The 26,795-nt window shown below is 40.5% G+C and overlaps 2 protein-coding genes across 2 annotated transcripts in view; one reads left to right on the top strand and one right to left on the bottom strand.

Moving 5' to 3' along the window:
* Window positions 1-26,430, bottom strand: part of dctd (dCMP deaminase) — a gene marked incomplete at its 3' end in the record, with an annotated part of 47,623 nt that extends 21,193 nt beyond the window's left edge. The window contains exons 1-4 of the mRNA XM_080722439.1: window positions 26,351-26,430; window positions 20,441-20,537; window positions 8,837-8,972; window positions 1,546-1,662 (exon numbers count right to left, since the gene is read on the bottom strand). Coding sequence (XP_080578565.1) covers window positions 1,546-1,662; window positions 8,837-8,972; window positions 20,441-20,537; window positions 26,351-26,400 — 400 coding nt within the window. The 5' untranslated portion in view covers window positions 26,401-26,430. The remainder of the gene's footprint in view (window positions 1-1,545; window positions 1,663-8,836; window positions 8,973-20,440; window positions 20,538-26,350) is intronic.
* Window positions 13,302-15,206, top strand: LOC308281522 (thimet oligopeptidase-like; the record flags this gene model as incomplete). The annotated part of the gene is made up of 1 exon (XM_080721740.1): window positions 13,302-15,206. One exon carries the CDS (start codon window positions 13,302-13,304, stop codon window positions 15,204-15,206), a length of 1,905 nt encoding a protein of 634 aa, XP_080577866.1.
* Window positions 26,431-26,795: the final 365 nt, after the last annotated feature.

Genomic DNA, 26,795 nt, shown 5'->3' with positions numbered 1-26,795 from the left:
CTGAGGCCGTCAGGATCTGGAGTCGAACCCGTGATGCGTGTTCCCGGACCACTACCAAAGACTAAATATATTCACAATTTCATCAACAACTAATAAAAACTAGACTAAAATGTTAGGGAGGGTCGAGTGGAGAATATATCCAGTAGAACTAAAAGACAAGCCATTTCATTTTTGGCTGCACTCTGGTGTTGTGCTCTGAAAATAGCACAACGCGTCACAACCAAGTGTGAAATCAGCCATTACAATGCTATCAAGGCTTTTCAAAAAACAACTTGCAACAAAATTAACTGTAGATTTAGATGATTTAGAATGATAGTCGACCAAAACTTTTCAGGTGACTAAAAGATCACTAAAACTAAATTAAGTTTTATTCATACTAAATGAAAATCTGCTGTCAAAATTAACATCCCACTTTACTGAAGTCAGGATGGCCCTCTGGGAAAGAACACTGCCCACCACTCTGACCCTGGCTCTAAACTACAAGATCTAAGAGGCGAGCTGGAAGGACACTGACTACATTTCAATGCTTCTGTTAAATGTCTGATAAAAGTGAACCAGGAAAAATTATGACAAAAGAACCATGAAAAAAATGGCAGAAGTGATGGAGAGAAAGAGAGACAAAAAAATATACAGTATATTCCAGCTAGTGTTCAGTTCAGTCTCAACAGTAAAACCACAGCACCCCCTATTGACACAGACAGGAATGTCTACTCCAGTGCTTCTCAAACTTTTTACATTTGTATATCCATACATTTGGATTGAACCCCCCTCAAGGAACTAAACACGTCAGAGTCATTTCAATTCTCATCGCATGATCATTAGAATAGAGTATAAAGTAGCAAATGGCACCCTCTCCAGAGTTATGGGGGTTCTTGAAATCAAAAGGTTTAAAGAAACACAGATCTAGAGCAGGGGTTCTCAGCCTGTGGGTCGGGACCCCCAGGGTCCCCACATGATTTCTTTGGGGAGGGGGTCTCCAGTGAAGTGACAATTTTAGGACTTCAATAAAGGGGAAACAAAGAAAGATAGTAAGTAATGAAAAAAGACCATTACTGCTTCAAACGTAATCAACAAACTAGTCCTACAATAAAAACTGATCCAACATTGGCCAAATTGTCAAATAATATAAGAAAGAGGCAAAAATTGTGAAAACTTCACACAGGCTTTTCACACAGCACATCAAGAGACACGTTGTAGATGGGCTGTAGATCATAATCATTTCCACGCAAAAAATGTTGTTATACTTTCAATAACTGTGGAAATAGCAGTTCTACAAGCTCAAAGGGTGTCACGATGCAACACGTTTGAGCATGTAGTTATTAAAGTGTATAACATTAATTATTAATAATATCTGCCCTGTGTTTTTACACAGTCTAAAAGCCTAACATAAATGTAATATGTATTCATAATGTTCCGATGTCCAACAACAGAAACACAAGTAAAATCGTTAATCACATTAGTGACGACTAATCGTCAAGTAAAATGTCATAATCGTCGACAGCCCTATAGCTAGCTAGTGAGCAGCAGCGCAGCATTGCCACTTACCGGCTTGAATGACGAGCTTGGCACACTCGTTGCACGGGAACAGGGCCACGTACATGGAGCAGCCCTTCACGTCAGCGCTGTTCTTGTTCATGATGGCATTCAGCTCAGCGTGACACACTAGTGAAAGAGACAGAGAGAGAGAGAGCTGAGAGTCAATGCAACGCCTCCACAAAAACATTACTTTCATAGCTTTTAGGCAGACTAAAACAGGCTGGTGATCATTTTAATTTGAGCCCATGGCCACTTTCAACCTGGCATCCATATTTTGGGCATGTCCATTTGTTACACACCTCTCTTTTCCTTTTTTTTGCAAATTAACCTCTCAAAACAAAGTACTGTAGCAGATCTGCGAGCTCAATACGCGTAGCTTGCACAGTCTGCAGATCTTCTACTGATGTAGGGATCAAGTAGGACGTGAACTTAAAAAACACACACAAAACAAAAAATAAACACAAAAAAAGTTAAACATATGGAGATAAGAGGTTTCTGCCACGACAGCAATGTCCAACAGTACCAGGGTTCCCACACATATTTACCAATGAATTACCAAAACTTTTCAAGAATATTTAACTTAATTTCCAGGACTATATAACAATCATTCAGCACAATAATGAGTCTCTTACTCCCACGTGTGGTAGGTAAAAGCTAAGAAAAAAGGTAAGAAAATCGTGGTAGGGAACCCTCAAAGTCGATTTATGATGGCAGTAAATGAGTTAACAAAATCAATAACCAAAAACAATGCCTAGCCATTTTTTTAAAGGACCTTCCAGGACCTTTGATCAATTCCATTACTTTTCCACTACTGGGAAAATATTGTTCTAATTTCAAAATATTTCCAGGAATTCCATGACCATGGGAACTCTGCAGTAAACATGTAAAGTGTTCAGTTAGTAGTCTGCACCTGTACCTACAGCGGAATCACAGTTACTGTACCCGCACGTGTACGGTAAAAAGCCCTCCTGGAAACGCGTGTTGCTATATTGGTATCGTTATTGATCGATTCATTAGACCAGGCAATTAATCGGTTATCTGATAAGGGCCAAAACGTCTAAAACGCGCATCCCTAAGGCGTTATCTGCGGGGTGGTGTGTGGTACGGCTCTTTGCAGCACTAATTATGAGGTTATGAATAGGCCCTGTCAGCAGTAGATTAGCATATCCCTGCAGGCCAGGAGGCATACACAAGCTCTAGCAGATGCACGGATCCCACACGCAATGCAACCGCATACGCGCACGCGCACACGCACACGCACACGCACACACACTCTTTGTGCCTAAGGCACACCAGTGGGCAGGCCAAAATCTCAAGGCACACACCTGTATTCATGGCAGAAATACACAATCTATAAGCTGACTATGCATCGTGCTGTGTTGTAGATGTGCCGTCTTTGAAGATTTTTGATATTTTCTTAAAAAATAAATACATCATCATTGTTTCTATTACTACTACTACTACTATACTATAAATACATAAATACTGAATGATCCTGCTTACTCTGCATTTCGATTTGTCCGAAAATGTCAATCGAGGGGTGCGCCCGCTGGCCTACTGGTCCGGGCGCATACCACATAGACATGGATGCCTGGCAGCGTCGCCGGTTTAATTCCCGATCCGGGTGACCTTTGCCGCGTGTCGCTCCCCATCTCTCCCCCCATTTCCTGTTGGGCCAACTGTCCTATCCGGTCGATTGACAAGGACTACCTTCCTAACGTAGGACGACGGTAGCCTTTTTTTCTTTACTGGAACTATATCTGCACTGACTCCTCTGACCTCCAAGGACCTTCCATCACCCTTTCTTGTTTTGGACACTGCACTATTAGGTTGTGTTAGTAGTTATTTTTTTGTATTTCTACTTGTGTTTGACATGATGTAGAGATACTTGTTGCACTAACTAGCATTGACTGTTATGGTCACTTTGATTTGGGCACTGTATTATATTGATAGTTGTGCTTTAGGACACTTTATGTATATATATTTATATATATATTATTTGTTCCCTTTCTTGTTGTACCTTGCTCTTACTGTACTCTGTTCTTGTTTTTTTCTTTTATCTTTTTCATACTTCTCTGTAACTTTGTAAATAAAATTATACTGCTGTGCTGCCTCTGGGCAACTGATTTTCCCCCTTGGGATAATAAAGGAAGGTATCTATCTATCTATCTATCCATCCATCCATCCATCCATCCAATAAAGGCATAAAAGCCCCAAAACAAATCTTAAAAATAAGTAAATCGATAGAAGAATCGCTAAGAAAATAACGAATAGCTAATTGATCATTTTGACTGTGTTTCCTTACCACCGCAACATATCACTTGCTGCCAAGGTTGAATTAAACAGATGATCAGATTTCCCCGGAGGGATAAATAAGACTTGGTGAAACAATGACTTGTTGCGTGTCATTGTTGACACAACATGATAAGACAGATGGAGCTCCAGCTGTGAGTCACAAGTGACAATTCAAAAGCATCCAGCCTTTGTTGCCGGGCAGAACAACCTTGTATCTACCATAAGTTCAACTCGTTTCTGTTTTTGGCATAAATTACTGCCCCACTTCACCACACAAGTGTCACACGATGGAAGTGAAAATATCAGATCTACAAGGTCATAATGAGCTTATAGATCATCTATTTTCAATATACATCTATATTTTAACCCTTTAAGACCTGCATCCGTGTCACTCTGGATTTTAACCACTTTAAACATTATTTTAATGCTTTAAGTATTCAAAATTAGCAGATATACAAGCTCACAGCGCGGCGAGCTTGTAGATCTGCTATTTTTGAAAAATCATATATTTTTTAGCAAATCTTTGAATATATATTTTTTAAAGCGAACATTTTGTAACTCAAATCCTTGCTACTGGGGGTCCCTGGAACAACATATTTGGAGATAGGGGTCCGCGGCCAAATACCGATAATTCTGGGGGTCCTTGACACAAAAAGGTTTAATGTGAACCACTGATTTAGAAGAAGGATATGGAAGACATTTATAGAATCGTGTCAAAAATATTCAAAGACTTGCACAAAATGTATGTTCACGATTTTTCTAAAATAGCTAAAGCATAAAATAATAGTTAAAGTAAAAATGCGTTAAAAAAATGCGTTCCCTGTTTTAATGGGTTAAAATTAACAGTTTTGGACATGCAGGGTTTCAACCCGTCAGCGGCGCTATCTTTGTTGCCCGGGCACATGCAGTGAATAATCAGGGAGTGTTTTAAGAGGTTGTTCTGACAGTTAAATGTCAACACAAAGCCCCTTCTTGCATGCGCCTGAAAGAAAAAAGAAAATAAAGAAATAAAGATTATAGGCTTGAACTCTGAGCCATTTCATCTCTCGTCTGAGAATGTCACAATAAAAAGAGTCTGGCATCTGGGGGACGATTAGAAAAGCTGCACAAAATGCCACCACCCTGGGAAGGAAGGTTGGTGACAATAATAATAATGATGAGTGATGCCGCGTTGTGATACAAATTAAACAGAGATGCGTTTTTTTAAGGCTGCAACAAGTGGTTATTTTATTAGGGAATATGATATCGATCACATTTTACGATTAATGGAATAAATCAAGAAGCTTTTTTCTTTTCAATATCATATATCATATGATATTGAAAAGAAAAAGTAAAGTGTCTTGATTTATTCCATCAATTATATATATATATATATATATATATATATATATCACCATCTTAGACATGTCACACAAAAGGAGACTGGAGTCGGGGGACGATTAGGGATGGGACAATATGCGATACACTCACGATAATCGTATCGTGGAGATTTAATTTATCGTGATATCGTCATGCACTGGGATCAATTCACCTTTTAATTTGCCGAGCTGCATATCCTGTACCATTTAAACCCAGTATAATTGGTTAAGGTACTTATAATATACATAGTTGATAGGTTAAGGTACTTATAATATAGTGTTTTTTCACTCTCTATAATGTCTTTGCAAAAAAAGAAAACAGACGATCTACAAGCTCACAACGTGTCGCGTTTGCAATGCGTTGTGAGCTTGTAGATCGGATATTTTTTTTGGCAAATGTTTCGCGCCAGGATAATGGCTTTTGATTATCGCGATATCATCGTAAATCGTGATTTCTTTTGTCCCAATAATCATGATTCGTGATATAAAATGTTCATATCGTCCCATCCCTAGGGACGATTAAATGGATATTTCACTTTCAAACATGTTTAGGGTCATTTTATCGTCTATTCAGGCTTTTGAGAGAACCCAACACAGTTTATAAGTTGTTTGATTCAATATTTCGATATTTATTTCAGACAAACCCCTTCCTATATAAACCTGTTGGAACTCCAATCTCTATCTTAACGCTTGACCTGAGGCCCATTCTACAAAAGGCTTCTAAACCAGTAGTAATTTCAAGGTTTTCTAAAAATATTCAAAAATAGCAGATGTAGCCTACAATTGTTCCATGCTGCGAGCTTGCACGTCTGCCATTTTTGAATAGCCAACGTTTTTTTTTTTTTCCCCTCTGGAAAATGAAAACAATTAAATTAATAAAATAACAAAACACAAAGGGCAGTGGTTCTCAACCTTTTCAGGCTGTGACCCGCAAAATAATCATATCTTAACTGGGGGCCCCCACCCTGACAAGCACTACGAGTTGATGCATTACATGTTGTGTAATGTTCACGGTTCTACTGTGAACAATTTCTGCCTCTAATTTTTGACAAATTTACCAACGTTTTATTTGTCATTTTTGAGGTATTAAAAAGACCTTAAATTGTCACTTGCGTGTGCAGATACCCTATATACACTTAAACTTTGTTGGTTTGTTTACTGTTGAGACTAGAGAAAACAATGTTGCACATTAAGTTAATCATCTGGGGACCCCCCAAAAATGATTTGCCCCCCCCCCCCCCCCCGGGGGTCCCGACCCACAGGTTGAGAAACACTGCAATAGCGCATAGCAGTGGGTGTGGTTTTCTTACTAAATTAATAAATAAATTATGACATTTTAATTATACAATATGATTTAATAAATACCCTTTGTTTGGCTTTTTTTTTTTTTTATCACAGAATCAAAGGTTTTATGGTAATGATTCACCAGGATCCTGGATGGATTGATTCTAGGCTTAAAATAATTTATATAAATATTCTTTTTTTTTTATAAATATTTTTTTAGAGCAGAGACCAGAAAACGCCGCTCACTGCTATGCCCCATTGAGTGTGTATTGTGAGCAGTCCATTTCTATGTAAAGCCGGGCACCGAACACGGTGATCGATAACACACAGCCAGCAACAGCTGCTCCCTACAGCTGCTGCAAGTTATGCCCAATGATCGTTTAAATTAATGACATCAACAACAACAACAACACAGGTTTGTAGTGCCATACTTGTGAGGACAAAACCATTTTAGGACGCCAATTTTATGAATGCCATATTTATTTATATTTTGTAATTTTTCACAGTCTAAAGCTCCAAAAAAAAAAGAAATAGCAAAGCTACAAGCAGGTTGTCTATTCTTCGGTCCATGACACCAGTGCTCAACTAACTTTAAATCAGATATAACCACTCTCTAAATCTAATGTCTACACGTCTAATCCAAATCAAGTCTTTCTAATTGTATATCTACAAACCTTTTATTCCCCAGTCCCCACCGTAAAATAATAATTGTTTTCACGACCATGAAAAGTATATTCTACTAAATTTGTGGGGACATCTGACACACACACACACACACACACACACACACACACACACACACACACACACACACACACACACACACACACACACACACACACACACACACACACACACACACACACACACACACACACACACACACTGTTGGCACTTTATAAATGCAATTTTAGGAATTGAATACAATGTTATACATTAAATATATGTTTTAAGTGAAGTAACTGCTATGGTAAATAATGGCAATAGAAGCCCATCCTAATTAAGCCATTACTATGAAAAAGAGAGAGAGAGGGAGAGAGCTACAAATAAGACTTGTGGACATGTCTTCTTACTGTGAGCATTATTTAGCCAATAGCTCCCTCTACAGACCAAACTGCAAACTGTCTCACATTTGAGGCTTGGGAGTGAAAAATAAAACGGTGATCAACATGGGGCTGGGCGATATGACTAGGCCTGTGACAATTATTACATATATCGCAAACATTTAAGATGGTCACAATAACCTTTTTGCATATGTTTTAGCTGATATTTTATTTTATAATCATTTTGTTGAATAATAAAACTATAAAAAAGCCGGAAAAGCCTTTTGTGATGCACACTGCATATTTCATCAGTGTTTTCTGGGGGAGAAACTTAATAAATAAATGTATAAAATGACCCAAAACAAAATGAAGTATTTCCTTGCTTACAGCAAGTGTTGCACTGGGCGTCCACTGAGCACAACATCGTCTCAGAAAACAAGGATGTGTCGATCAAATAGAATCCATTTTATGTAACAGCATCGTCTATTTCTCGCATCAAATGTTTTTTAAACATTCTTGAGAGCATTGTTTAGTTGTAAATGACACTGTGTGTTTGTTTACACGGCCGTCATGTTAAATACGGCATAAAATTCACGCTCTATTAAAATAGAGTTTGACGTTACGATGGGTTTGTATTTGAATCATATCAAATATCTAAATACTGAATCAAGCAACTTCAACTGACCAGGGTGCTCCCAAAAGCCTGAGTAGACAATTTCCGTTTTTGAAAGTCACGACTCACGCAGGCGAGGATTGAGCTTGTAGATCTGCTATTTTTAGTGCTCCTCAGAATAGGGATGCTAAGATACAAGTGGTTAAAGTGGTTGTGTTAACTAGAAGAATAATCAACCACATACACCCTAACATTACTATTCTGGGGGCAAACATTCCACAAAAAACAGCATATCTACAAGATCTTGTAAATTGTGTGTTCTCTCCTCCGCGTCATCAGTGCCCATACCCTAGGTGGGGTTGGAAAAAGTTTACATGTTCTCCCCATGTCTCCTAGGGTAGGTAAGCTCACAAAAAAACATGCAGTAATGCTGGCCTCTACCTCTCTACTGTCTTCCCCTGGCCAGCACCTGATGGAGTAACGGAATAACGTGTTCCTTCCATGCACTAAGTCCTACCGGGGAAACTCCCGTGTCAGGTGAAAAGAAGCGGCTTAGACTCCTCATGCATAGAAGGAAGCATCAGGTCAGTCTGTTGCTCTCCCCAGGTTGGCAGAGGGATAGTAGCGCCCAGGATTACATTTAATTAGACAATTGGCTATTTTGTGTGTGTATGTGGGTGTGTGCGTGCGTGCGTGTCACCTCTCACCATAAGGGTACTTGGTGTCCAGGCGGTTGTCTGCCGAGCGGGACCAGGGCATGAGGTCGTCATCACAGCCGTTGGGCATGCCGTTGTAGCCGATGCCCACGATCTTATTCTCCTGGTTCACAATGCAAGCCCCCACCTGAAACAAACAGTCACATGCAGTGGTAGATTTTGATGGCACATTTTGATTTAGCTTTAGTCATGGTCTTTTGCATACAATTTCATGTCGTTTTAATCATATTTCAGTGATCTGAAATGTTTTAGTTTTTAGTCAACTGAATCTAAAGTTGATTATGTCGACAAAAAAAATATTTTGGCGAGCCTTGGAGGTGTCGTAATGGCTGTTACACTTGGTGGCATGTTGAAAATAGACGATCTAGGCTGTAGATCGGCTATTTTCAGAGCGCAACACCCGAGCGCAACCAAACATAAAATTGCCTGTCTTTTAGTTCTACTGATTCTCTCTTTTACACTAGTTCTTCCCTAACATTTTAGTCTATTCTTTTTTTATTTGTTGACGAGGAAGTTTGTCCTTCCTTTTTGGAAACAAAGTAGTGATCAACATTTTCCGTCATAGTTTTAGTCAACTGCCAGGCATTTCGTTAATGAATTCAGTACCCTCTGGAAACAAGCCCTTGTTGTAGAGGGAAAGGGACATAAGGGCGTAGAGGGAAATAAGGAGGTGGTTGCCTTGCTACGTTAGTCGAGTTAATTTGTAAAGTCTGTTACACGTTTTCTTGCTCATTTCTGTCCCAATGGCTGATAATAGTTGTTATATACTGTACTATTCTATATTTGGTTTGGCCGCCACTATAGTGCCCGCTACTACCCCATAAAAGAAGCTTTTTTTTTTTTTTTAAATCAACAAGCTTTTCTTTTTCTTTGCACTGGCACACACACACAAAGACAAATATCAGAAATGAAAGTGTGGTTTGTGACGTATGTGTGTGCGTGCGTGTGTTCCATTGTCTTGCTCTCAGAGGTCAAGTAACTACCTGTGGCCTCTGGCCAACTGTGTTCAAAACTCCACTTACAAACTAAGAACTGAACATTCACCTTCCTTTGTGCCCTTCACCATCTCACAGTCTCTCTCTCTCTCTCTATCACACTCACACACACACAGGCATAACACTCTCTCCGTACCCCCCGCGACGTTTCCCCAGGCTAGCGCTCTTTGATCAAGTGGTAGAGAGGAGTGCTAGGAAAGCTTTCAGTGCTTCAAACACCCCCCGACTCCCTGCCAAGCTCTCTCCTCTCCACCTCCTCTCTCAGTCGCTCTCAGTCTCTGTGTCTCTCTCTCCCCCCATCTGTCCGTTCTGTCCATCCATCAACCCTCCGAAACCCTTCCTTTCACCTCATTCTTCTGACCCTCCTACGATCTATCGATATAGACAGCTGCGGCGGAGATGGGAATACTGTGAGAAAGATACAGCTAAGCAACAGAGAGAGAGGGAGTGATTAGAGAATACTGAAAGAATAAAAAGATACCGGCAAAGAAAGAGAGATGAGAGAGAGAGGGGTAAGAGAAAGACAGGGAGAGAGAGGAAAAGATAGAACAGAGAGGTGATGTAGGGAGGGAAATCAAAAGGAAAGGCTGAAGGAGCTCATTTCATCCCTGCTATTTAGGATGAAGTCGGCCTCATAATCCCTTTAAACCTTCCCATGCCTTCAACCCTCTCTCTCACTTTACAGAATCCATGAGGGGAAAATGGGATAAAAGCAAGGGCCATACACCATCATCAACTAGTATCAATGTGGGTATTAATGGCAAGGCAATACAATATCCTGGGGAATTTGTAAATGGCAACGGGTACGTTATTGCCTATTGTCGTTGTCAGGTTATTTCTTTACCCCCATTGCCTTAAAAGTAATGGCTTTGGACATATGTTTTTCCTTTTTCTTTTAGTTATTAGTCACTAGTAAATACATTTCATTGGTTAAATATTTAAAACACCCACAGGCACACTTAAAAACCTTAAACCTACAGTTTGTACTAGTAAACACTATGTACATCAGTTAAGGCTTAAAAGAACAAAATCATTATCTAATCATTTTACCTGTACAGTAAGTGAAGAATGTATATTACTCTCTAAAATCCAGTCAAATCCAGTATTGGTCAGGCTCTAATAGCAATATAAAATCAATCAATTATAATAATCAATGACTTGATAAAATGATGATAAAATGATTAAAAAAAACTAAAATTGTGGAAAATAGAATTGACAAATTCTACAACAAATCCAAAGAAAGCTGCCCTGTAGTTGCAGTGTCACGGTGACAAGCAGTGTCGCTTGTCACCGCAGACAGTTATGATTGCCGCTCTGTGGATTACAGTATGCCTGCCGTCATCAGCCAGTGACAGCGTGGTGACGTGGCGTTTACCTCTGCCCTCTCGTATTCTGGTATTCATGGTTTAAAGCAACATGAAATCTCACGACTGAAAATGTTGTATGGTCAAGTCCAACGCGTGATTTGTAAAATTTGAAACAGTACGAAAGCAAATGACGGGTGGGTATTTTACATAACACACACACATTGTTTTGTGCAAACAAAAGTTATATACCACGCCTTAAAGAAATTGATAACTGTTAATCTTATCAAATGCTTAAAGGAGTAGTTCACCCCCAAAATGACTTTTTTTCTATTGATTACTCATGCCATGGAGAGTAGAGTTCAATAATATTTTTTGGTTTTTGTCACATTCCTAAGACAAAAATTTGATTCGAGTAAATTTACCCCCATCCGGAACGAATGGGGGTTAATTTATTGTTATCACATTTTTGTCTTAGGAATGCGACAAAAAACTAAAAATATTATTGAACTCTAGTCTCCATGGCATGAGTAATCAATAGAAAAAAAGTCATTTTGGGGGTGAACTACTCTATAACCACTGTGTCCGTCCGTCTGTCTTTGTCAGTCAATGTCAACAGCACAGTACACATTTCAGAGATTGTTTATGTACATCTGAAACTGTGTGTGTGTGTGTGTGTGTGTGTGTGTGTGTGTGTGTGTGTGTGTGTGTGTGTGTGTGTGTGTGTGCACCTGGCATCACGCATCAGCTCAAAAACCTCAAAGAACTGCCATGACCTACTGAGGTGTCCGTGCAGATGCCTGGCTGGAAAAAGGCAGGGGTCTTGACAGGACGCTTAATAATTCATTCAGGGAGCTTTGCCAACGAACAGGCACTAGGGCAGACGCCTCAAACAGAGACACATGAGGGGTTACACTGTGTGTGTGTGTGTGTGTGTGTGTGTGTGTGTGTGTGTGTGTGTGTGTGTGTGTGTGTGTGTGTGCGTGTGTGTGTGTTGGGGGGGGGGGGGGGGGGGGGTGAGTGACGGGATGAGGGGTTACAGGGATTAAAAACTAAAAAAAAGAAAGAAAAGAAAGAAAGAAGAAAATCCCTTGACTGAAGGTGTTTTTTAAGCCAAGTTAGAAGTTTCCACATTAGGCCAAGTCCCAACAATGTTTTTTTTTTTGTGACACAGAGTGAATGGATTAACAAATCGGTACCATTAGGATTTTATCGATTCCGGTTCTTAAAGATTACTTGTTTCGGTTGCAAAATGACAAAGTTTATTGTACGTTACTCGACCCTTATTATGAAATGTACGATCATAGTCATGCTCATGTATGTGCACGCATACACATACACCTACATTTAATCAGGGGCAATCATTTCAGCATTTAGTAGTGACACTGCACTTTTTTCAACACCATGGATGGTGGTCAGAATAATGAGTGCACACTGTGTCGATCTGAAACACTGTACAGTTTGAAGTGTTGTGGTCTGTGATAGCAGGAAAACTAACCAAAGAGAAAACTAAACGAGTGACACGGAGCAGTAACGCCTGTGATTGAACAGAGTAACACTGTTAACATTAGCCATGCGTTGCTACACATGTGCACGAATACAAGAACGCAAGCCCCGAATCATGCTTTGCCCGGGTCAAACCGGACCACATCGGAGTGGTCGTCACCAGGGATTCCTAAACTTCACCTCAGTAAAACTATGCCTAAACCCAACCTCGGCAAAAACCCAACCTTATTCCTATACGTACCCTCAGTAAAACAATGCCTAAACCTAACCTTATTCCTAAACGTAACCTCAGTAAAACTATGCAAAACTAGTGAACTTATTCCTAACCTTAACCTCGGTAAAACGAATATAAGGTAAAAATGGGGCGAGTGCGTTTTGGGTCGAGCGTTCCTGTTACCATCTGTAGCACCATATAAAGATTTCCACGTCATTGCAACATTACAACAGCAGCATCATATAAAAGTAACAGGAAACCGTCAGATTAGGGCTCTCACTTTGACATGACCCTCAGGATTCTCCCTTACATCGCAGGCACAGCACCATGATTTAAGCTGAATACATGTACTGCGGTCCTTTGCTGCACAAAACCACGCCTGAGCAACAGATTCCCATGGAGCTCAAAAACGTTGCGACTGATTTTCACATTTTAGGATGGGAGCTTCAGGAGAGGTGGTTCTCAGTCGTCCTACCACTCGGGTTCGCACAGAGACCCGGCTGCGCTGGGATCTGAGCCCCAAACAGATCCGGCAGGTTTCCGACGAGCTCATCGGCAAGACCAAGGAGGTGTACGATGCAGTGGGTTCCATGGACCTGGACAGCGTGACCTTCAGCAATACTCTGAAGGCCCTGGCCGATGCAGAGCTAGAGTACACCGTCCAGTGGAACATGTTGTACCTCATCCAACACGTGTCCCCCAGCAAGAAGGTGAGGACAGCCAGCACGCACGCGTATAAGAAGCTGTCCGAGTTTAACGTGGACATTGGCATGAGAAAGGACGTCTACCAGAGGGTTGAGGCTCTGAGCACGAAGGTGGATAGAGGCAGTCTCACGACGGAGGACAAGAGATACATGGAGAGACAGGTTAAACTGGGTTGTGGACTGCATCTCCCCGAAAGCAAACAAGAAGAAATAAAGGACATTGACAAACATTTTATAAATCTATGCATCGGCTGTAAAGAAAAGAAAATGCAGAACTCGGCCACCTTGAAGAAGCTAGCGAAGCTACATGCTCGGAGGAGCGCTTTGCTGGGTTTCAAAACCTACGCCGACTTTGTCCTGGGGATGAACATGGCAAAGTCTCCAGAGAAGGTCTCCATCTTCCTGGACGAGCTGGCCCATAAGCTGAAGCCACTTGGAGAAGAGGAGAGAGTGATCCTCCTCAAACTAAAGGAGAAGATGTGTCAGAAGGAAGGTCTGCTGTTTAACGGAAAGCTGTCCGAAAGAGACCTAGCGCACTACAAGGAATTGGTGATAATGAACCAGTATGGAGTGGATCACAAACATTTGAAGGAGTATTTCCCCTTGAAGGGCGTAACCCAGGGTCTGCTGGACATCTTCCAGGACCTGCTGGGTCTGTCGTTCAGCCTGGTGCACGGCGCCCCAGTGTGGCATCCTGACGTCACACTGTACTGTGTCACCGACCTCTCTGCTCGACAGACGGTCGGACAGTTCTACCTCGACCTGTTCAAAAGAAAGGGAAAGTACGGAGAAGCGGCTTGCTTCCCGCTGCAGCCCAGCTGTCTGCTGTCGGACGGGAGCAGACAGATGCCTGTCGCTGCCATAGTGACCAACTTCATCAAACCCATGATCAACCCCACCCTCCTGTATCACGAAGAGGTGGAGACGTACTTCCATGAGTTTGGTCACGTCATGCACCATCTCTGTGCTCAGGTCGACTATGCCGTGTTCAGTCCCTCCCAGGTGGAGAGGGACTTTATGGAGGCTCCGTCCCTGCTGTTGGAGAACTGGGTTTGGGAGAAGGAGCCACTGCAGATAATGTCCAAACACTACAAGACAGGAGCTCCGATTCCCGATGACCTGTTGGACAAACTCATCAAATCTCGCCACGCCAACATTGGCATGGACTACCTGGAGGATATAGTCGAGGCTAAATTGGACCAAGCTCTTTACACCCAGACTAGACTGGACCCAGGTAAGGAATATGCCAGGCTCAGAAAGGAGATTCTGGGAGTCCCCGCTTCTCAAAAGACCAACTTATGGCCTACCTTTGGTGACCCGGCAGATCTCAAACAGGCCAACAGCTATCGCTACCTGTGGAGCGAGGTGTTGGCCATGGACATGTTCTACAGCCGTTTCAAACAGGAAGGCATCATGAACCCCAAGGTGGGTATGGACTACAGAAACTGCATCCTGAAGCCTGGTGCTTCTGAGGATGCCAAAGAGATGCTGAAGAACTTCTTGGGTCGTGAACCCAATCAGGAAGCATTCCTCCTGAGCAAAGGAATAACCGCTTCGGAAACTAGGAAAAGAAAACAAGACGAGTGTCAGATGAAGAAAAGAAGAAGAAACGAAAAGTCTGCTATTTTAATTATGTAGTTTCATTGTGGACTTGCTCTAGCGAGCACACACCTGTTGTCCTCAATTTATATTTATTTATTTATTTATATTTATTTTCATTTATTTTGTTGGCATCCTACTACTTCCACATTCTTTGAGATAGACATATTGTTCAAACTTCAACTTGTTCAGGTTTACGCAGTTAATATTGCTTGTACTTTTTTATATTTTTTGGGGGATTTTTGAGAAAACAAGTTTCCCAGTGGATTCCTCTGGGAAATTAATTGTCTTACCATTTATATTACTGCTTGGGCTTGAGCTGAATCGAAAGTCTGTCTGAGGAGGTATGTGTACATTTTCTAATTTACATAATATACTTTGTGCGTGTAAGCGAGCCCACAGTTTCTGCAGGAACTGCTTTTTTAGCTTGTGTTAATTGTTCCCTTATTGAGCAGTGCCCTTATTAAGAATAGCTAATTTCCGATTGAAAATAATCCTTCTGTAAATATATTCTGTTTGACCACATTGGAAGGACTGCATCATGACTAGCTTTTCTTTGGAATGGGACTCGGAAATCCTCTTTTGTCAAGAAATGAAATTATGAGATATGCATTGGCAATTCAAAGGCTAATGTACTATTTGTCTTATATAGGTATATAGCAAACGTGTTACTCATTTTCAATGAATGGCTGGAGGCTTTTCTTTAGTGTTATGCTTAATGTCGTAGCAGGTGCTGCACATGGATTATTTTATATAATACATTTTCTATTTTATTTTATTAAGATCACGTCACATGTTGCTTTTGATATTTGTTTACTACGTTTGTATATATTGAGCAGTTGTTCTGCTGAGGAGGGTTTGAAGATACACAGTGACAAATACAAATTGTGTTCCATTTGTTTTCTACAAATCAACTTCTTAACTTCTATTAGCACTTTATGTTAATGCGTTTATTTTATTTCGTTTTTGAGCGGTGGTAAACCGCTCCTAAGAGTGGCTGTGCGGGTGTCTGTAGCCACTTTTTCCTCAGCGTTATGCCATAGTAAAATGTGTGTACGTAGCATCATGTTTGTCTAGTGATGTCATATGTCGTATGTCTGTAGCCTTTTTCCTCAGCGTTTTGCCATAGCAAAACGTGTGTGTGTAGCATAGCCTGTACCTCCTAGACTCAAATCCTAGTCTGAAGACGTTATGCAAGCACGACCACCGCTCACTTCACACTGGGTGTGATTTTTTATTATTGTTTTTCCTTAAATTATTATCCCACGATTTTTTGTAACCCGATTTTTCCACCCAGTGCCAATTTTGTCTAATAATCCTAGGCGCTCGCTCCCTCTGCCAACCAACCTGGGGGGAGCAACGGACTGACCTTGTGCTTCCTTCGATGCATGAGTAGTCCAAGTGTTGGATGCTGGTCCCAATGAGGGACCAGCATTCTTGGTGACGTCACCATCAACAAGTGCACCCTGATATATTAACCCATTCAGAACGGGTACACAGTATTGTCTATTATTATTTTATTTATGCTTTAACTATTGAAAAATAGCAGATATACAAGCTCAAAGCGCGGCACCGAGTGCCGCTCTGCGAGCTTGTAGATCTGCTATTTTTTACCCGATTCTTTTGAATCCTTCTAAGGTTTTTTGGAAAAACCCATATTTCTATGTCAGCAATCTGGCCAGCCATCGTCAAAGAAAAGGTCTTTTTCAATTAAATGGAGTTCAGTTAGTCTGTTTTTGAGAGACTACTATGTCAGAGGTTCTCAAACTTATTCCTTTGAAGGACCCCCAAAATGATATTTATTTGGCCACGGACCCCCATCTCAAAATATTTAGTTCCAGGGACCACCCAGAAGCAAAATTTGAGTTACAGACGTTCGCTTTAAAAATACATACCGGTACATTCAAAGATTTGCACACATTTTCACAACTTTTTCAAAAATAGTAGATCTGCTATTTTTCACTGGTTAAAGCATTCAATAATTTTAGGCCTAAATGGGCCACATACAGACGGCACGGAACAGTACCGATCGCTGTACTTGTGGCCATGCATGGCCATGAGAGCAAAAGGTGTAAGTTGGCACCTCGACAGGAGTGCAGTCTAGTTATTATTATTATTACTACTACACATTCAAATTAATGCACAATTGAAAGCATACAGTACAGTCATTATCATCCAAATATTAGTACCTCCCTCCTCCACCTTGGAGGAACTGAACAAGTACCATAGCACCCGCTTGGTCATAGTCATTAAAAGGGCGGTTCGCGGAACCCCAGGGGCTTTGGGAGTTCCAGGGGTCCCCAGCAAAAGTAGTTTAAATAGCATTATAATACTTTTTATCCATTTACAGTTTACACAGTATGTTGGCTTTTCAAGAAATCACAGATGTACAAGCGGAACGACGAGACCAGGGCAGGAAATTCACGGCGGCCATGGCCGTCGTTGCCCCTCTCTTTGGCCGTGTGCCCCTCGAAAAATGACATGCCCAAACGGCCACAGTGGCCGTGGTGCCCCGGTGCCCACAGCAGTCCTTTCACCGTTTTCCATCTGCGCGATTTTCCAGTCATTACGGTGACAGCAGTGCCTGATTGGTTGAGCTGCTCACATGACCAGTAGTAGATTCGATTTATGCTCGTAGCAGCCGCCGGAGTCCCGCAACACAGTGTTTATACAACACAAAAGCATCACCGGGCTAAACGGGAGATACATCTAACGCAGCCTGTTGAATAAATCCGGATGTGCGAACGAATGACTTCAAACGGAGCTCTGCTGAGCTCAGGACAACAACCGAAATGCAGCGCTAAGTGAACCAAAAGCTATCCTTTCCCCAAGAGGCTGAGCTGTCAGAAAGTACATTATTCCATTGTATTCCAAGTTGAGAAAAGGACACTCCGCGAACGGGAGGGCGGAGCTCGTTGTGCGTGCACAAGACCAGTGGTGGAAAAAGTACTCAAAAAGTATCAATACTGCAGTGTAGAATTAGGCCTACTCCCGTTGCAAATAAAAGTCCTCAAATTCAAAATATACTTGAGTAAAAGTACAAAGGTATTGGTATCAAAATGTACTTAAAGTACCAAAAGTCACAGTACAAAATGTTTGAAAATAGCAGATCTACAAGCTCACAACGCGTTGCTATGCAATGCATTTTAAGCTTGTAGATCTGCTATTTTTTCTACAAGCTTGGCTATTTCCAAACAGCCTAAATAGGGCTAAAGTGGTTCATGTGTATTATAATATTATAATTATATATGCAAAGTAACTAGTAACTAAAGGTTTCAAATAATTGTAGTGGAGTAAAAGTACAATATTTGGATCCGAGATGTAGTGGAGTAGAAGTAAAAGTATTGGAAATATTCAAAATTACAATAACAAATTAAGTACAATACTTAATTAAATGTACTTAGTTACTTTACACCGCTGCACATGGAAAAACATAAATAAACAGCTTTTTGATATTTATTTAATTGAAAGGTATATTACATTAGCCTAATTAAAAATGTAATCTTCCTTAATGTTTAAGCTAAATTAATTATGACTGGCGTGGACTTAAAATAATTGTTTTAATTGATGGCCTTCCTGCCCTGGCACTTGGCCTTTGTGCCCTCATAAATTTGACAACACTAAAGGCCAAGTGGCCTTGCCCCTAAAATGACGAAATTCCAGGCCTGGACGAGACACACTGCAAGCTTGTACATCTGCCTTTTTAAAAGTATTTAGGCCCTTTTCCACTACGAGGCGGAACGAGAACTTTACAGAACCTAAACCTATTTTTATTTTATTTTTTATTTTAATCTGGTTTTGTTTCCATAGCGCACAGTCCGTTTTCAGACACGATTCTGGGAACCTTTTTTAGGTCCTGCTCTTGATGTAGTACTAAACTTGAGTTATGTGGGAACCTATGGGCAGACCAGCAGCACTGCTGCTCTTTTTTGGGACCTTCCCGGTTAGGTCTGGTTATATGGAAACGTAAGCAGAACTTGGTCCTGGAAGTTCTTGAAAGTTCTTGGCCCTGCAGTGGAAAATGGGCTAAAAGTATTTTTTTACGCTTCTGGGGGTCCCTGGCACAAAACCTTTTCAGATGGGGGTCCATGGTTAAATACATGTCAATGTGGGGGTCCGTGAAAAGGTTTGCGAAACATGCAGCCCATGCAGGACTGTAATAGGTTTGCCATGACAATTTAAGACTTTAAGACTTATTAATACCAAAAAATAAATTAAAACGAAATAAAAAAAGAAAAAGAAAATACTGCATCAAAAGTCCAAACAAACATTGTTGAAAATTGTCAAATAATATAAGTAGCAAGAATTGTGAAAATAGACAATCTGCAAGCTAACAACGCCTTGCAATACGAGTTACAGTAACTTAAAGTAAGCACGGTAAACACAAGGTAATACATTAAGTGCATAGGAATAGTGATCCAGGATCATAGGTAAACCAAGAACTAAACTGTATAATATAATATAAAATAAAAATAATAATCAGTACATTGGAACTACAGTATACACACTATATGCCAGGTCAACAAATCCCTGGCATCTGTCTAGATAACATACCGTCTAAATTACACTTTAGCCTTTGCATAAGCCTACGTTCGTCAAGGCTAGGACAAGTTCTACAGCAGGGATGTCAAAGTCAAATACACAGAGGTCGAGGGCCGGACTGGTTCAATGCTTATTTAAAACTCACAATGTGTCTGTCGCGGATCGCAGCAATGCGTTGTAAGCATGCAGAGTTTATTTATTTTGATGGGGAAATTACTTTCTTCTCATTGAACTTTACAGCGTTGCTTGTGTTGCTTTGCTTCGATGTGACAATGTGGAGGACAGCACGAGTCACGGACGCATACACAACACATGAAAGCACTAATTACATCCTCCATTCTAAATACAAATTTACTCACTTTTTGGTTTGTGATTGGTCGGCTTCAGCTGTCTGTCTAAGGAATGCATGAAATGTGGTTTGTGGTTGGATGGCCTTATCTGTACATTTAGCATGTTGTGTTACGCTGTTTTGCGTGCGGCTGCGACCTGCGGGACGGTTCCCATAGTAATTAAATATCATCCCGGAGGCCATAGATAATTCATTCGCGGGCCGGATCTGGCCCCCAGGCCTTGACTTTGACATATGTGTTCTACAGGCTAAAGTGGAGTCTGAAGAGGTGAGTCTTCAGACTACGGCAGAAGATATGAGTCTGTAGTTCTAACTGCAGTCGGGAGTTTGTTACGCAGATTACATAGTGTGTGCGTGCGTGCGTGCGTGCGTGCGTGTGTACCTGAGAGCTTGGGTCCTTGCTTCTCTGTGCTGACAGGAAGGCCACAGCCATGAAATATTCGGGCCATTCTAGGTAGTCGTCCCTCTTCCTGGTGACACTGGAGACAGAGACAGCATCCAATAGGACATTAGAGATACTGTAGATGTTACATGTTAAGCTGCATTAGCAGCAGCAGATCTACAAGCCATTGTCAATGGAAGCCAGCGACATGAAGACGCAAACTGATGCCCCTGCACATGAAAACAACGGAAAGTGCCACTTAATTTTGTCGACTATGACTAAAAATGTTTTCGACTACTTTTAAAAACAAAATAAAAACAAATCTGTGATGTGACCATAAGACCTATGTATTGACAATTTTGTCAACAAATAAAAACTAGGATAAAATGTTATGGAGAGATTAGTGGAAAAATCCTAGTTACTACAGGGGTTATGGTTATCTTTATGTGATGGCAACAGTTTTTCCCCCTTTGTTGGTTTTACATTAACCACCTGAACCCTAGCATCCCTATTCTGGGGGGAATATTCGCTGCATGAACATACAGTAGCTTGTAGTACTGTACAGACCCGAAGGTCATGGTTTAAGTGGGATAAATGTTTGAAACACATTAGCATGAATCATGTAAAACAAACCAACAAACAAAAAAAGCATTCATTTATACAACACTACTGTCCAACGAGTAAGCAAAGCCATCTACGAAATCTATGAAAAGGTTTTGTCTGCAACATCAACATTTTATACAATTATGTAGTGGGGGAGGGGGAGGGGGAACATCCCTCTCTCAGTTAAAGGGTGCTTGGCCTGGCAAATGACCCTTGTTCTACACTTTAGCCCCCCACTTGACCTCCGACAGTGTGTGAGACAGAGAGGAGGTGCACTTAACATGACATGTGAGAGTATGTGTGGGCACGCCGTGTACTCCATTGTGCAGAGGTGGGTAGTTACCAAAAAAAAAGGTAACTTTTTTATATACCGGTATAAATTGTTTTAATGCAACATACTTCTCACTTTTGCGCAAGTGGTCCTACAGTACTGTACATGAAATGGTATCAAACACAACATGGTATCTGTCTGTGATGTTAGTTATCTCCATACATGGAGTTCCGTGCTCATACGGACATATAGCCTGGCTTAGGAGCCGTTATCACCTCTCAAAAACTAATATATTTGGGCCAAATGCAGGACTAAAAAAATATTTGTTTTATTTATTGTATTGAATGCACATTCTATTTTCATTCTCTCCGAGAGACTGTTTAATTTAGTTTATTTCTGTTGGGTAACTCAGTAAGCTACTTGAATTATCGTTTCACTAAATACTTTCGTGCTTATTTAACTCAAGCAATTATTTTGACTATTTTGGACTACTTTGACTTCTACCTAAGTCATTATTTTAAAGTAACGTTACTTTTAATTGACCAGGCCTGACAGCAGTTCGAATCCCATTCCCGACATAATTACTGCGTCTCTCCCCATCTCTCTCTCCCTGCTTCCTGTCTGTCTGTACTGAAAACTATAAAATAAAGCCCAAAAAGCTCCCCAAAATATCTCATACGAGTCAAGTACTTTAGCTACTATACCGACCTCTGATGTATGCATGCGTGTGCATTTACTCTCATGAGGAGGGCAGAGGTGGTGTCGGAGAGGGGCAGAAAATTGCAAAGGTGATCCCTGAGCAGCTCTCTCTTGGTGGGATGAGGAGAACATGAGAGGGCCTTGAGGTCAGGAGTGTTGGAGGTGTTTGCATCAAGTGCTCTCCAGTCTCAACTCGGATCAAACACACCCCCACACCCTTATATCTGCACGCACGCCCGTGTAATAGCCGACAGGGTATAAGCACTAAGCTGCACCATTCATATACAATTTAGGCATTTTCTTCTTCCAGAGCGATTTACAGTAAGCAAGGAAAACACGAGGGAATATCAAAATCAAATGCAGAGACATAGGTTCTTGGTTTACCTATGATCTTATCATCCTAGTCTAAAACCCTATTCCCCCTGGATTAACATTACCTGAGGACGTGGGGTAAAGTAATCTTTACCCCACATCCTCTGTGATTATTATGGCAGATTCGGACGGGATAAGCCATGTCTGTGTTTTACTTGAAATCACGGACATTAATCCATTGTCCTCAAAACAGAAAGGACCATTCATGTGTACACTGACTACACTCTCAGTTTTAGCATTTACATTAACAGTATTTTTTTAATATTACAGTATTTATTCAGTCTGATTGAAATAAATAATTCAGAATTCCGATCGAGAGTCAATGTGCCGGTGAACAAGCCAATTAAACAAATGATCAATGAGGCGGTGGAGACTCCTATAAGCTAGAACAACAGGCACCACATCCTTCTCCCAGATATAGGATGAAGACGAGTTGCATATTATTTATAACAGCAGATCTACAAGCTGTAATGTGTATACTTAATGTGTATTCTTATTCATGTCTGCAATGTTCGGAAACTGTTCTGGTCCTAGGGTAAAGTTCTTATTGAATTTCGAATCTTTTCGGTTTTATTGTTATTATAACATTCCTGTTTGCACTAGTAGCACTTTGTTTGAGCTGCATATCTGAGGTCATATCCCCCAGGTTCCCATTGTTAATTTTTATATTGCAATTTCACTCATATGGATATGAAGCTGTGTACATGATTTGAGGCATTTTGCTCAAAACAGACCAATCCTGCAAACTTTGGAAGCCAATATTATCCAATTAGGATGAAATATGAAATATCTGTCTTGATCACATGACTATAGAGATAATGTGTACTGATTCTGCGTGTTTTTTGGATAAAATCTGTTTAGGAGTAATATATAAAATTTGTTTTACATAAGATGGCCGCCTGGTGGCGCTATAAAAGGCAGATGTGAAAAAAGCAGGGCAGGATTTTCATTGGCCTCTCTTAGGGAATGTGCATACAAGGTTTTCCACTGAACGGTGGAGTTATAGGTAAAAAAAGCACCATGAGGCTGATTTGAAAAATTGAAGTGGTATTTCTTCCTCTGTCTAGTGGGAACATGCATGCCCTATAATATTTCACCATGATTAAACGCTGCCCAGACAGCACAGTGACTTAGCGCAAATGCCTATTTCCCTCTCTAACAATGTAGGCGCTATACAGCGTCGGGAGCGTTGCTCATTGGGAAGATGCATTTGCGACGTCGCTTGCCAATTTAGCTTCCCGCTCGCGCAGCATCGACAATCAACGTCGTAAATGCAACTTCCCAATGAGCAAAAGCTCCTGACGCTGTCAGGGTGTGTTAAAGACGGGGTGAAATCAAAAACATGTTTTTCACACTTTTAGAGCATATCTGTAGTGATAATATGGCCATACCTAACACTAGATGCCAAAAAAATAGAAAATATATATATATGTTTTCTTGTATATGTATATCAAAGGTCCCTAAATAGGCCATTCTTAATTACTTCCTGTGAACAGAAATTCAAAAAGTGATGACATAGATAGACTTTTTGAATATAAATGAACCTTTGATTACATTCACCTGTTTGTTTCCCATTGCTGGCTCCCATTACTCCCATTACTCAGATTTTAAATCCCATCGCCTGAAGGGCTGGTCCCCTCGGATTGGTTCAGAAACACACAGGCTTCCTTTTCAAACTGAAACTTCAAAATAAAATACCCAAAATAGTCATTTCATTGGGTCTTTAAGGATTTGAGGCATTTTGTTCAAACCGGACCAATCCTGCAAACTTTGGAAGCCAATATTAACCAATCAGGATGGAATATGAAAAATCAGATAGATTCATGTTGATCACATGACTGTAGAGATACTGTCTACCGATTTGCATGATTTTTGGACAAGAGTTATAGGAGTACTGTAAAAATAATGTTTTGCAAAAATCTTCCTCTAGGTGGCCATAAGAAAAATGTGGGGCAGAGGTTCTGAATTGGTATCCAAGGAGTGTGTGTGCACAGTTTGGCAGCGAGGGCCAACAGCGTTGGAGATTAGCTGGTAACAGACAGACAGACGTAAGGATACACACACGGACGGACAGGGGCGAAAACATACTCTCAGCCATGCCTTTTGGCCTGGCGACAAAAATAACAATGGGAAGCGTGGAAATAGCACCATCTAGTGGGATGACGTCAGGACTTCGGTGTAGTAAAACATCTGAAAGTCAAAGACCACTTTGACATCTTTCATACCGTCTGACAACACAAACACACCAACAATTCACAAAACATTACAATGTAACCTTTACAATAGTCTGTTGGAATTTCTGAAAAATGTGATTGTTAGAGGCATTTTGGGGTAAAAGTTGGGAACCAGTCTATTTTACACAATTCAAGGGTGCCGAATCTGAAAAAAATGGTTACCAAGCAAAATTTTGAGTTTTTGACCTTCTAATTTGCATAACAAAATAGCTGCAGAATTGTCAATTTTAAACTATTTCTTCAAGGGATATTTCACTTTCAAAAAACCTTTAGTCATTTTATCGTCTAATCAAGCTTTTGGGAACACCCAGGACAGTTTTTGAGTTGTTTGATTCAGTTTAGATTTAGATATTTGATATTCATTTTATCAGCCACGCCCCCTTCCTATACAAACCCATTGTAACTTCAAACTCCATTTTAACCATGATAGATTTAATGAGAACACCCGTCCTTTTTTCTGGTGACTCCTGATATGCTCCTAATACGTGAGCAGGTTATGTTTTGTCAATAACATTTTTCATTTATCTTTAATAAGATCTTAATTGTATTTTATTTATTTCATTTTCCCAAATAATTATAGAAAATAAACTAAAAAGGTTATCGAAAGAACACTGCCTGTTCGTGTATTAGAAGGGCACCAGGAGTCACCAGAAAAAAGAATGGGTGTTTTCATTGAATCTATCATGGTTAAAATGTTTTATTTTTATTTAAAAGGGATATTTCACTTAAATACAAAAACATTTTAACCATGATAGATTCAATGAAAACACCCATCCTTTTTTTCTGGTGACTCCTGACACCCTCTTAATACACGAACAGGCAGTGTTTTTTCGATAACTTTTTTAGTTTCTTTTTAATAATTATTTGGGAAAATGAAAAATAAATAAATACAAAAAATAAATTATTAAAAAGAAATGAAAGGAGTTATCGAAAGAACACGACATACTCACGTATTAGGAGGGCGTCAGGAGTCACCAGAAAAAAGGACGGGTGTTTTCATTAAATCTATCATGGTTAAAATGGAGTTTGAAGTTTCAATGGGTTTGTATAGGAAGGGGGCGTGTCTGATAAAATGAATATCAAATATCTAAATACAAACTGAATCAAGCAACTCAAAAACTGCCCTGATTATATGATAAAATGATGAAAAGTTTTTTGAAAGAGAAATATTGCTTGAATAAATAGTTCAAAATGTACAATTCGGTAGCCACTTTGTTATGCAAATTAGAAGGTCAAAAACTCAAAATTTTGATTGGTAACCAGGTTTTTCAGATTCTGCACCCCTGAATTATGTAAAATGGCCTGGTTACCCACTTTTACCCCCAAATGCCTCTAACCTGCTTATAGAAGGCCTTTTTTCAGAATTTCCGCCTGACTACAAGCTGTCTGTCTGTCTGTCTGTCTGTCTGTCTGTGAGTCTGTCTGTCTGTGAGTCTGTCTGTCTGCGCGTGCGTGCGTGCACAGCAGCACACAGCATAGCGTCCACACTCCATACGCGTCTGTGTGCAGTCTGTGCACCACACAGCTTACGAGCACCACAGACAGACTACCACAACGTAAACAGACGCTCGCCACGCACACCACACAAGCACACTGCAAATCCACACGCAACCCCGACACACACCATCCGCAGAGAAGTGAAACAGCTCGAGTTAAAAAAGTGTGTGTGCGTCTGTCTGCACATGTGAGTGAGTGAGAGAGTGAATGACATAAACATTAACGTTACGTTACCCGTTCGTTGCCACAGCAGTGTGTTGTTGTGTGTCTGTGTGTGTATCCATGCTGCAGAGGGACAGATGAAACGCAGTGAAGTTATTTGTGTATTTATTTACACACACCAGGATGTGATGGAAAACTCCCGCGCAGGAAGCTGTCATCGACGGCGTTGCCAGGTCTGTGAAAACAAGTTAAAAAAATAAAAATAAAAAAAGCGACTAAACTAAACAGGCCACATGGACATCAGTGGTTCTGGTTCCCAAACCTTTTAGCTTCAGACCCAAAAGAGAAAACAAAAGTTTTCCCGGCCCGGGACCCAAACTAGTTTTAATCATGGATTTCTAAGATGTGTTTTTTTTTTGTTTGTTGTAAAATGTATAAAATTATATATTTTTTAATATAAACAAATGTAAGACAAATATAGCCTATGTATATAGGCTATACTGTTTTCTTTTTTTTT

The sequence above is a fragment of the Nannobrachium achirus genome (genome assembly GCF_963921795.1).
Source record: "Nannobrachium achirus genome assembly, chromosome: 3".
NCBI lineage: Eukaryota > Metazoa > Chordata > Actinopteri > Myctophiformes > Myctophidae > Nannobrachium > Nannobrachium achirus.
This window is presented reverse-complemented; position numbering and strand designations above follow the sequence as displayed.